Below are 12,072 nucleotides of genomic sequence, written 5' to 3' on the forward strand. Positions count from 1 at the left end.
ACACTCTCCCCCAGGCTGCTGACACTGGGAGGCCAGACCTTTCACCTGCCCTTATCTTGCCAAAACTGAAGGAGCAGCACCAATTTAGGATTAGAGCCTCCTGAACAGCTCACCCAGGGCACATGAAATGCATGCAAAGATCCCATGCAGAGGAGACACAGGAAAGCCAGGTGTTCAGCCCAGCAGACATTGTGCCACCAGGATGTGAGCCTCAGAGTTTTCTGCTGAGTTGGAACAGTGTCTTTGGAGACAGAGAATGAGCAAACAGAGATCCTCTGTTACCCAAATGTGTAACTTACCTGCTTGCACTTCTCAGGAGAGGATCTACCTCTAACTTCTACAGTCCAGGCCTGGAGTCCACACCTCAGCTCTCCAATGCAAGCAAAGTCCTTAGGGAAGAAAACCAGCCTCAGCTCAGTCACATTTTCAGGGCCAGGAGGGCATTTCTAGATCCATTTCCTCCCTGGCGGCACCAATCACCAATCAGAGAATCAAAGAGAGAAGGTGGAGAGAACAGAGCTGCTCAGACCCACCAACCCAAGCTCCATAGCATTTCTCATTCTTTAAAGGGCTACTTTCTAACAATCCTCAACCATGGGCCCTCAGACCTAGGCTCCAGAGAGGAGGAGCTTTAGGAAATCCACCACTTCTGTGCAACCTACTTGCAGATATTCAGTCATTAGCTATCAAACTGGACACCAGTCAGTTCCTATCCTACCTCCCCATAACTCACAGCTAGTTTCAATCCAGGAAAGGGAGGAACATGAGACCTACACACCTTCTTGGGTTTCTCCAAAATTTGCTGAATCTCCCTTTGTCCCTCCCATGCTGAAATGCTGGCTCCACACCTCCTTCCTACTTGTACACTGGGGCCTACCATGCAGGCCTGCAAGCCTTGTAATTCCCCAGCTGCAACGCCAAAGAAAAACAGCCCATAGACAGTGACAGAGACAACAACCGTTCAGTGGATACAGAATCCCAGAAATCCTAAACAAAGGGTCCTGGAGTGACAGGCCACAGTGTTCAGCACATGGCAGGAACAACAAGGCAAGGAACTTCACTACTGGGGGCGGGGGAGGGGACAGACTTGAGGGGAGACTACAACTTATAGGGACCATTGATGTCTGATTGGCTCACCCGTCACCAGGGAAACCAGAGGCTGGGGTCGGGGTAACCGCATAGTTGGTTATTGATTAAGCCCTATAATTAAGGCGCTCCAAATTGGGAAAGAAGTTCGTCAAGGCTGTATATTGTCACTCTGCTTCTTTAACTTATATACAGAGTATATCATGAGAAACACTGGGCTGGATGAAGCACAAGCTGGAATCATATTGGCCAGGAGAAATATCAATAACCTCAGATATGCAGATGACACCACCCTTATGGCAGAGAGTGAAGAAGAACCAAAGAGCCTCTTGATGAAAGTGAAAGAGGAGAGTGGAGAAGTTGGCTTGAAACTCAACATTCAGAAAACTAAGATCATGGCATCTGGTCCCATCACTTCATGGCAAATAGATGGGGAAACAATGGAAACAGCGACAGACTTTATTTTTTGGGTTCCAAAATCACTGCAGATGGTGACTGCAGCCATGAAATTCAAAGACACTTCCTCCTAGGAAGAAAAGTTATGACAAACCTATACAGCATATTCAAAAGCAGAGACATTAATTTGCCAACAAAATCCATCTAGTCAAGGCTATGGTTTTTCCAGTAGTCAAGTATGGATGTGAGAGTTGGACTATAAGGAGAGCTGAGCACTGAAGAATTGATGCTTTTGAACTTTGGTGTTGGAGGAGACTCTTGAGTGTCCCTTGGGCTGCAATGAGATCCAACCAGTCCATCCTAAAGGAAATCAGTTCTGAATATTCACTGGAAGGACTGACGCTGAAGTTGAAACTCCAATACTTTGGCCACCTGATTTGAAGAACTTACTCATTTGAAAAGATTCTGATGCTTGGAAAGATTCAAGGTGGGAGGAGAAGGGGATGACAAAGGATGAGATGGTTGGATGGCATCACCAACTCCATGCACATGAGTCTGAGTATACCGCGGGAGTTGATGATGGACAGGGAGGCCTCACGTGTTGCAGTCCATGGGGTCGCAAGACACAACTGAGCCACTGAACTGAACTGGTAATTAAGAGGATTGGATAGTCATGTGGGTGAAGGAGTGGCTGCTGAAGGAGAATGGACAGATAGCAATAGAACAGTCATTTTGAATGACTTGACCATACAATTCATCTGGAGGTGCCAGCAAAACTTCTTCAGAGCTTCCCCAACACTGTTCAATGGGCATCCACAGCTGGGCCTCATTTCCTGTGTGGATGGAGTGGGGTTGGGGAGCCAACCTCAGTGTTGATTGGTTGAGTCAATATATCACAATTAAAAATTTCATTTACAAATATTTACTGAATAATCAAAAAGGCTCAGAATAGGGTTCAAAAGGATTAAGTCCAGAATGAAAGAATGCTTATGGATTAAATGGAATACCAAAGAGATATTTCTAAATTCGCCTCCTTAAGCAAGAGATGTGAGAGGAAAGGTCGCTGCTTGGGAAGATAACAAAACCCAGAGAAAAGGGAAAAGGCGGAACTATGAAATTACCAGGGCTTCCCTGGTGGCTCAGCAGTAAAGATCCAGGAAAGGGAGGAACATGAGGCCTGCACACCTTCTCAGGTTCCTGCCAGTGCAGGGTAGGAGGCACCGGTTCAACACCTGGGTTGGGAAGATCCCCTGGGGGAAGAAATAGCAACCCAATCCCATATTCTTGCCGGGAGAGTCCCATGGACAAAGGAGCCTGGCAGGCCACAGTCCATGGGGTCAAAAAGAGTCAGACACGAACACACACCTATGCACCCTTACATAAACAAAGCCGGGAGGGTACAATGTGGTCCTCCCCTTGGAACTTGCCTTATAACGAAGATGGCACCAAGATTTTAAGTTGTCTGGGATCTTGTGAACCAGATGTCCTCCATCCACGCCGAGTTCCTGATTTTGGTCACATATCCCCAGGGTTGGCCTTAAGGCCTGTGCTGCTTTAGCTGACTGTGGAGGGGGAGCCATCTTACTCCGTCCCCTTCAAACAAGAATCTAACCAGAAAGAAATGTATTTGTGCTTCTTAGGCTGGTGGGAAATATTCCATCATTTTCCTCCCAGACTGCTCAGCCCTCTTCTTTGCTGGCCTGCTTTGTGTTGGGATGGGTGTATGGTAGTGGGAGTGATGCAAGAGAGGGAGGAGGAGTGGGAACAATAAAACGCAGGTGAGATGCTAGTGAGGACAGGGAGGAGAAAGGAAAACAGAGGCCGAAGAAGGAGGAGGATGAGCAGAGGTTGATGCCAAGCTGCTCTAGTCTCTGGTCCCAGAATGGCAGCTGCCCTCTCTTGAACTTCCCTTGAATTTATCCTGGACACACACAATGGGCACACACACACACACACACACACATACCAGCTCCTCTCACATCATGGAAACTCCTTTATTCCCAGAAGAGCATCCTCTCAGTCCCTGCCCCCTCCCATGCCCAGATTCTGGGAGTTCTTTCCTTTTTCTCTGAGCCTCCCCAGAATTAGGCACAGATTCTTCACCAGCACCCAAACCCTTGTCTATGGTTGTGGAGAGTCCAAACCATAGAACTCATCCAGTAGAAGAGGAAATGCAGGCCACATGGGGTATTGGGTCACCCTGAAGAATGATACACAGAAGAACTGTACAAAAAAGATCTTCCTGACCCAGATAATCATGATGGTGTGATCACTCATCTAGAGCCAGACATCCTGGAATGTGAAGTCAAGTGGGCCTTAGAAAGTGTCACTATGAACAAAGCTAGTGGAGGTGATGGAATTCCAGTTGAGCTATTTCAAATCCTGAAAGATGATGCTGTGAAAGTGCTGCACTCAATATGCCAGCACATTTGGAAAACTCAGCAGTGGTCACAGGACTGGAAAAGGTCAGTTTTCATTCCAATCCCAAAGAAAGGCAATGCCAGAGAATGCTCAAACTACTGCACAATTGCACTCATCTCACATGCTAGTAAAGTAATGCTCAAAATTCTCCAAGCCAGGCTTCAGCAATACATGAACCGAGAACTTCCAGATGTTCAAGCTGGTTTTAGAAAAGGCAGAGGAACCAGAGATCAAAATTCCAACATCCTCTGGATCATCAAAAAAGCAAGAGAGTTCCAGAAAAACATCTATTTCTGCTTTACTGACTATGCCAAAGCCTTTGACTGTGTGGATCACAATAAACTGTGTAAAATTCTGAAAGAGATGGGAATACCAGACCACCTTATCTGCCTCTGGAGAAATCTGTATGCAGGTCGGAAGCAACAGTTAGAACTGGATATGGAACAACAGACTGGTTTCAAATAGGAAAAGGAGGACGTCAAGGCTGTATATTGTCACCATGCTCATTTAACTTATATGCAGAACACATCATGAGAAACGCTGGACTGGAAGAAACACAAGCCGGAATCAAGATTGCCGGGAGAAATATCAATAACCTCAGATATGCAGATGCCACCGCCCTTATGAAGTGAAGAGGAACTCCAAAGCCTCTTGATGAAAGTGAACGTGGAGAGTGAAAAAGTTGGCTTAAAACTCAACATTCAGAAATCGAAGATCATGGCATCCGGTCCCATCACTTCATGGGAAATAGATGGGGAAACAGTGGAAACAGTGTCAGATTTTATTTTTGGGGGCTCCAAAATCACTGCAGATGGTGACTAAGTGACCTCCTGTATTAGTCAGCTTGGGCTTCCAGAAAACAAATGCTATACACTGGGTGGCTGAACCAGAAATCTGTTTTCTCAGTTTTGAGAAGTCCTAGACTTCACTTTCACTTTTCTCTTTTATGCATTGGAGAAGGAAATGGCAACCCATTCTAGTATTCTTGCCTGGAGAGCCCCAGGGACAGAGGAGCCTGTTGGGCTGCCGTCTACAGGGTCGCACAGAGTCGGACACGACTGATGCGACTTAGCAGCAGCAGCAGCAGATTATGGTTGGAACTTCCCAGTAATTCAGTTTCTGCTGCAAGCTCACTTCCTGACTTGCAGATAGTCCTTGCCTGGCTGGGTCCTCACAAGGTCTTTTCTTGTTGCTTGAGCTGAGGTAGGGCAGAAGCCCAAGCTTTCTGGTTATCTCTTCATTTAAGGACATGTACCCCTTTTCCTACTTGGAACCAGTCTGTTGTTCCATGTCCAGTTTTAACTGTGGCTTCCTGACCTGCATACAGATTTCTCAAGAAGTAGGTCAGGTGGTCTGGTATTCCCATCTCTTTCATAATTTTTCACAGTTTATTGTGATCCACAAGGCCAAAGGCTTTGGCATAGTCAATAAAGCAGAAATAGATATTTTTCTGGAACTCTCTTGCTTTTTTGATGATCCAGAGGATGTTGGCAATTTGATCTCTGTTTCCTGTGCCTTTTCTATAACCATAACTGCAGCCATGAAATTAAAAGATACTTACTCCTGGAAGGAAACTTATGACCAACCTAGACAGTATATTGAAAAGCAGAGACATTAGTTTGTCAACAAAAGTCCGTCTAGTCCAGCCTATGGTTTTTCCAGTGGTCATGTATGGATGTGAGAGTTGGACTATAAAGAAAGCTGAGTGCCGAAGAATTGATGCTTTTAAAACTGTGGTGTTGGAGAAGATGCTTGAGAGTCCCTTGGACTGCGAGGAGATCCAACCAGTCCATTCTACAGGAGATCAGTCCTGGGTGTTCCCTGGAAGGACTGATGCTGAAACTGAAACTCCAATACTTGGCCACCTTGTGCAAAGAGCTGACTCATTTCAAAAGACCCGGATGCTGGGAAATACTGAGGGCAGGCGTAGAAGGGGACAACAGAGGATGAGATGGTTGGATGGTATCAACGACTCAACAGACGTGAGTTTGGATAGTCTCTGGGAGTCAGTGATGGACAGGGAGGCCTGGCATGCTGCAGTCCATGGGATCGCAAAGAGTCAGGACATGACTGAGCAACTAAACTGAAACGGAAACATCCTATCAGTGCCCCAAGGCTATGATCTCATTTAAATTTAATTACATCCTTCAAAGTTCCTTCCCCAAATACAGCTTCACTGGGGATTAGCATCCAAGATATGAATTTGTGGGGGGTGGGCGGAGGGAAACACATATACTCAGCTCCTAACACCCTCCCCAGCCTCCTCCCCCCATGAAGGCATTTGCAGCTCTCAACTCTGATCCCTGGGAACTGCCCAGGCACTGGATCCTCAGATTCGTCTCCCCACAGGCATTTTCCTTGTCTCTCTGACTCAGATGCCTCAATATGGGCCCCAGCTGTTGATTGGCTGACCCTCAGAAGCACTGGACTGACTTGCTTTCACCTGAATCACTTTCAGAATGGAGCAGCCACCACTGACTGATATGCTTGCAGAAATGTGTTCCCTGGGGAGACTGGCTGTGGTGGTAGACTAATGCTTCCTCAAAGATGCCCACATGTGGGTCCCTGGAATTTGTGATTATGTTACTTGACGTGGAAAAAGAGAATTTGTGGGTGTGATTAAATTAAGGAGAAGTCAGGTGGGCCTTAGGAAGCATCACTATGAACAAAGTTAGTGGAGGTGATGGAACTCCAGTTGAGCTATTTCAAATCCTGAAAGATGATGCTGTGAAAGTGCTGCACTCAATATGCCAGCACATTTGGAAAACTCAGCAATGGCCACAGGACTGGAAAAGGTTAGTTTTCATTCCAATCCCAAAGAAAGGCAATGCCAGAGAAGCTCAAACTACCACACAATTGCACGCATCCCACACGCTAGTAAAGTAATGATCAAAATTCTCCAAGCCAGGCTTCAGCAATACGTGAACCATGAACTTCCAGATGTTCAAGCTGGTTTTAGAAAAGGCAGAGGACCCAGAGATCAAACTGCCAACATCCCTGGATCATCGAAAAAGCAACAGAGTTCCAGAAAAACATCTATTTCTGCTTTATTGACTATGCCAAACCTTTGACTGTGTGGATCACAATAAACTGTGGAAAATTCTGAAAGAGATGGGAATACCAGACCACCTGACCTGCCTCTTGACAAATCTGTATACAGAATTAGGAAGCAACATTTAAAACTGGACATGGAACAACAGACGGGTTCCAAATAGGAAAAGGAGTATGTCAAGGCTATATATTGTCACCCTGCATATTTAACTTATATGCAGAGTACATCATGAGAAATGCTAGGCTGGAGGAAGCGGAAGCTGGGATCAAGATTGCCGGGAGAAACATCAGTAACCTCAGATATGCAGATGCCACCACTCTTATGGCAGATAGTGAAGAACTGAAGAGCCTCTTGATGAAAGTGAAACAGGAGAGTGAAAAAGTTGACTTAAATTAAGCTCAACATTCAGAAAACCAAGATCTTGGCATCGGGTCCCATCACTTCATGGCAAATAGATGAGGAAACAGTGACTGACTTCATTTTTCTGGGCTCCAAAATCACTGTGGATGGTGAATGCAGCCATGAAATTAAAAGACGCTTGCTCCTTCAAAGGAAAGTTATGACCAACCTAGACAGCATATTAAAAAGCAGAGACATTACTTTGTCCACAAAGGTCAGTCTAGTCAAGGCTATGGTTTTTCCAGTGATCATGTATAGATGTGAGAGTTTGACTACAAAGAAAGCTGAGCACTGAAGAATTGATGGCTTTTGAACTGTGGTGTTGGAGAAGACCCTTGAGAGTCCCTTGGACTGCAAGGAGATCCAACCAGTCCATCCTGAAGGAGATCAGTCCTGGGTGTTCATTGGAGAGACTGATGTTGCAGCTGAAACTCCAATACTTTGGCCACCTGATGCAGAGAGCTGACTCATTTGAAAATACTCTGATGCTGGCAAAGATTGAGGGCCAGAGGAGAAGGGGACAGCAGAGGATGAGATGGTTGGATGGCACCACTGACACAATGGACATGGGTTTGGGTGGACTCTGGGAGTTGGTGATGGACAGGGAGGCTTGTCAGGCTGCCGTTCATGGGGTCGCAAAGAGTTGGACATGACTGAGCGAAAGAACTGAACTGAGATGGGGGCCCCATGGAATCACAAAGGTTCATAAAGATGGAAGGACAATTGGTGTCAGAATAATGTGTTTGAGAATAACTTGATCAGCTGTTATTATCTTTGAAGATGACAGGGGCCTATGAGAGTAGAATGTGGGCATCTTCTAGAGGCTGGACAAGGCAAAGAAAGAGATTCTCTCTTAGCATCTCCAGGAAGAATCACCACAACCCAACTGTCACTTTGATTTTTGCCCAGAGAGATGCATCTTGGACTTCTGATCTCCGGAGTCATAAGATAATAAATGTGTGTTGTTTTAAGCCACTAAGCATGTAGTAACATGTTACAGTAGCAATAGGAAGCTCCTACAGTGGACAGCGGTGGATAAAGAATATTAAAGTCAGTGTGCAGGATGAGTAGTGTCAGCTGTTCCAAGAAAGGACAGGTTTTCCTGGAAGTTAACTGGGTGCTGAGTTCAAGATTCTCCCTCCAGGCTAGTCACCTTCCCTCTTAAGCCAAAGGCACTTCAAGGATCAAGTTACTCCACTCCTTGGTCTCTGGTCTGAAAAGCAAGCTGGTTGCCTTCTCCAGCCTCCCCACTCCCTGCCCTCAGGTCTAACCCAGTCTTGCTCAGTAGGAGAAAACAAACCTCATTCTTCAAGCAAACACATCATCTCTCTATCCCTTATTTTGGTCATCAGCTTCTTCAGAATCTTCAACTTTTGTATTCTGTATGGTGAAAAAAGGAAAAACATGGTACCTGGGAGACCATGAGGATGAAGTAAGAAGGTGCACAGAGAATACACCACATAGAACTTTGAGTTGTAACTCTTGTCAGCTACAAACTGGCACTTGCCATCTACCTTTATAAGGATTAAATGCTGCAGCCACTGATTTTCCACACCCCCTGAAAGGAGTTCAGGGTGGAGAGCAGAAATGAGCCCACTCTGTGCTCTGGGAAAAACTGGCAGAACAAGTCTTCAGATAGTGATGTATTTTCAGGAGCCGATTTTACGACCCGAATATCTCCTAGTACCTAGAAAAGCACTAAAATCCTTCATGGTGACATGTGATCCTCAGGACTAGCAGTAACCTCTGCAAAGAATCTGCACTTGAGTGCATGTACTCTCCCTTCAGTAAGACTACATATACCCTGACCTTCACCCTTATCTTTGTGAAGCAAGTTCTCAGAGCTATTTGAAATGCTCCCTCCTGAGCTCCTCATTTTGCCCCCAATAATACTCTAACTCACAACTCTGACGCTGTGCATTTTGTAAATTTAGCGCCCTGAATCTATATGTCTACACATGGAACAGATACTTATGGTTTATTTTGTTCCTACAAATATATATGTTTACATTTATTGGTTTACAACGTATTACTTTTAAAACAAAACTGGATCAGCGACGCTGCGATATTCCTTTGCCAACCAAGGTCCGTCTATTCAAGGCTTTGGTTTTTCCAGTAGTGATGTATGGATGTGAGTGCTGGACTGTGAAGAAAGCTGAGTGCCGAAGAATTGATGCTTTTGAACTGTGGTGTTGGAGAAGACTCTTGAGAGTCCCTTGGACTGCAAGGAGATCCAACCAGTCCATTCTAAAGGAGATCAGTCCTGGGGGTTCTTTGGAAGGAATGATCCTAAAGCTGAAACTGCAGTACTTTGGCCACCTCATGCGAAGAGTTGACTCATTCAAAAGACTCTGATGCTGGGAGGGATTGGGGGCAGGAGGAGAAGGGGACGACAGAGGATGAGATGGCTGGATGGCATCACTGACTTGATGGACATGAGTTTGAGTGAACTCCGGGAGTTGGTGATGGACAGGGAGGCCTGGCGAGCTGCAATTCATGGGGTCGCAAAGAGTCGTACACGACTGAACGACTGAACTGAACTGAACAGAAGACCACAGAAATACTATTCTCAGCATGTAACACAGAATAAAGTTAAGAACGCAAAGAAGGTGGCTTAATTCCCCTACATCTCAACTAAAGGATAAAGGGTCTGCTTCCACTGATTCCTGGGCTCCCTAAACTGTCCGGAATCATGACTTCACTTCTCCTTCAGCAGCCGGCCTGCCCATTGGTCGTCTGGGCTAGGGTGGGAGGGGAGGTGAGGGGCAAGGGACAGGGCTTGGGTTGGAGGACAGGAACCGCCTTATAGGTCCTGAATGGGGCTGGGCTTATGTAAATTTTGCAGCGGAAGTGGTATAGTTCCTGGCCTGCCACTTTGCAGGTTGAACAAGTTTTCTTGAGATACTGCTTGGATATTATTAGAAGAGTTGTTAGGAGTGCCTGAGAGGCGTGGGAAACGATGGGGTGTGGAAGGTGGTGGAAGAGATGGGGCGGCAATAGCAAAGTGAGCCTGTGAGTACTGTGAACGTGTCTAAGGCTGTGTGGGCGGCGGGCAGAATTACTTTATACTTACCTGGCAGGGCAGATACTGTGATCACGAAGGTGGTTCTCCCAGGGCTAGGCTCGCCCATTGCCCTGCGGGTGTGTAGACCTCTGCGGTTTCCCCAAAAGTGGGAAACTCAACTGCATAGTTTGTGATAGTTGGGGACTGCGTGTGCGTTTCCCCCTGGTAACTATGGTTTCAACGATAGAACTACCTTCTACTGTTATGTGGGATTTCTCTGGCAGCTCAGGTGATTTGAAACACCTCCCTGCAATGCAGGAAGCCCTCGGAAAAATTTCCTGAAGAAGGAAATGGCAACCCATTCCAGTACTCTTGCTTGGAAACCCCATGGATGGAAGAGCCTAGTGAGATCGCAAAAAGTGAACATGACTAGTCAAACAAGTTCAGCTCAGTAGTGAATACACTGCTCCCTCAAGCTATTAACTTTTTATGTTTTGTATTATACATAGAAGTTATGTGTTGTTTTTTATATATATACTATAGTAGCTACTTCAGTTCAGTCTTGTTGTCTCTGTAGACCCCACGGACTGAATGCAGCACGCCAGGCCTCTCTGTCCATCGCCAACTCTCGGCGTTTACTCAGACTCAAGTCCATTGAATTGGTGATGCCTTCCAGGCATCTCATCCTCAGTTGTCCCCTTCTTCACCCACCTTCAGTCCTTCCCAGCATCAGGGTGATTTCAGATGAGTCTAGGGGGTACATCAAAGGTTGTGTCTTGTCAGCCTGCTTATTTACATGCAGAGTACATCATGTAAAGTACAAAACAGAGTATGCAGATAACACCATCCTTATGATGCCAGAAAGCAGAAAAAGTGAGAGTGAAAAAAGTTGCCTTAAAACTCAACATGCAAAAGACAGAAACCATGGTATCTGGTCCCATCACTTCATGACAAATAGATGGAGGAAACAAGGGAAACAGTGACAGACTTTCTTTACTTGGGCGCCAAAGTCACTGCATATGGTGACTGCAGCCATGAAATTAAAAGACGCTTGCTCCTTGGAAGAAAAGCTACTACAAACCTAGACAGCATATTAGAAAGCAGAGACATTAACTTGCCAACAAACGTCTGTCTAGTCAAAGCTATAGTTTTTCTGTGGCCATGTATGGATGTGAGTTGAATCATAAAGAGAATAAAAGTTGCTCAATCCTATGCGACTCTGTGATCCCATGGACTGTGACCTACCAGGTTCCTCTGAGGCAAGGGCACTGGAGTGAATCGCATTTCCTTCTCCAGAGGATCTTTCCTTCTCCAGAGGATCTTCCGGACTTAGGGATGAAACCCAGGTCTCCTGCATTGCAGGCAGATGCTTTAACCTCTGAGCCACAAGGAAAGCTCAAAGAAAGCTGAGCGCAAAAGACTTGATGCTTTTTAACTGTAGTGTTGGAGACGACTCTTGAGAGTCTCTTAGACTGCAAGATTAAACCAGTCAATCCTAAAGGAAATCAGTCCTGAATATTCATTGGAGGGACTGACGCTGAGGCTGACTCTCCAATACTTCGGCCACATGATGCGAAAGACCCTGATGCTGGGAAAGTTGAAGGCAGTTTGAGTAAGGCCTGGGAGATGGTGAAGGGCGGGGACGCCTGGCGTCGTGCAGTCCATGGGGTCGAAAAGAGTCGGCCACGACAGAGCAGCTGAACAACAAAACAAA

At 46.0% G+C, this 12,072-nt stretch overlaps 1 protein-coding gene and 1 non-coding gene across 2 annotated transcripts in view; one reads left to right on the forward strand and one right to left on the reverse strand.

Moving 5' to 3' along the window:
- The window catches only part of LOC138436129 (neuroblastoma breakpoint family member 6-like), a 59,892-nt gene extending 49,407 nt beyond the window's left edge, over positions 1-10,485 (reverse strand). Inside the window, exon 1 of the mRNA XM_069581716.1 lies at positions 10,428-10,485. Coding sequence (XP_069437817.1) covers positions 10,428-10,485 — 58 coding nt within the window. The remainder of the gene's footprint in view (positions 1-10,427) is intronic.
- On the forward strand, positions 10,420-10,583 carry LOC138431013 (U1 spliceosomal RNA). Its single transcript, XR_011253498.1, has one exon. It is a non-coding gene; the product is annotated as a U1 spliceosomal RNA (small nuclear RNA).
- Positions 10,584-12,072: the final 1,489 nt, after the last annotated feature.

This window comes from Ovis canadensis, chromosome 1 (assembly GCF_042477335.2).
Source record: "Ovis canadensis isolate MfBH-ARS-UI-01 breed Bighorn chromosome 1, ARS-UI_OviCan_v2, whole genome shotgun sequence".
Classification (NCBI taxonomy): Eukaryota; Metazoa; Chordata; class Mammalia; order Artiodactyla; family Bovidae; genus Ovis; species Ovis canadensis.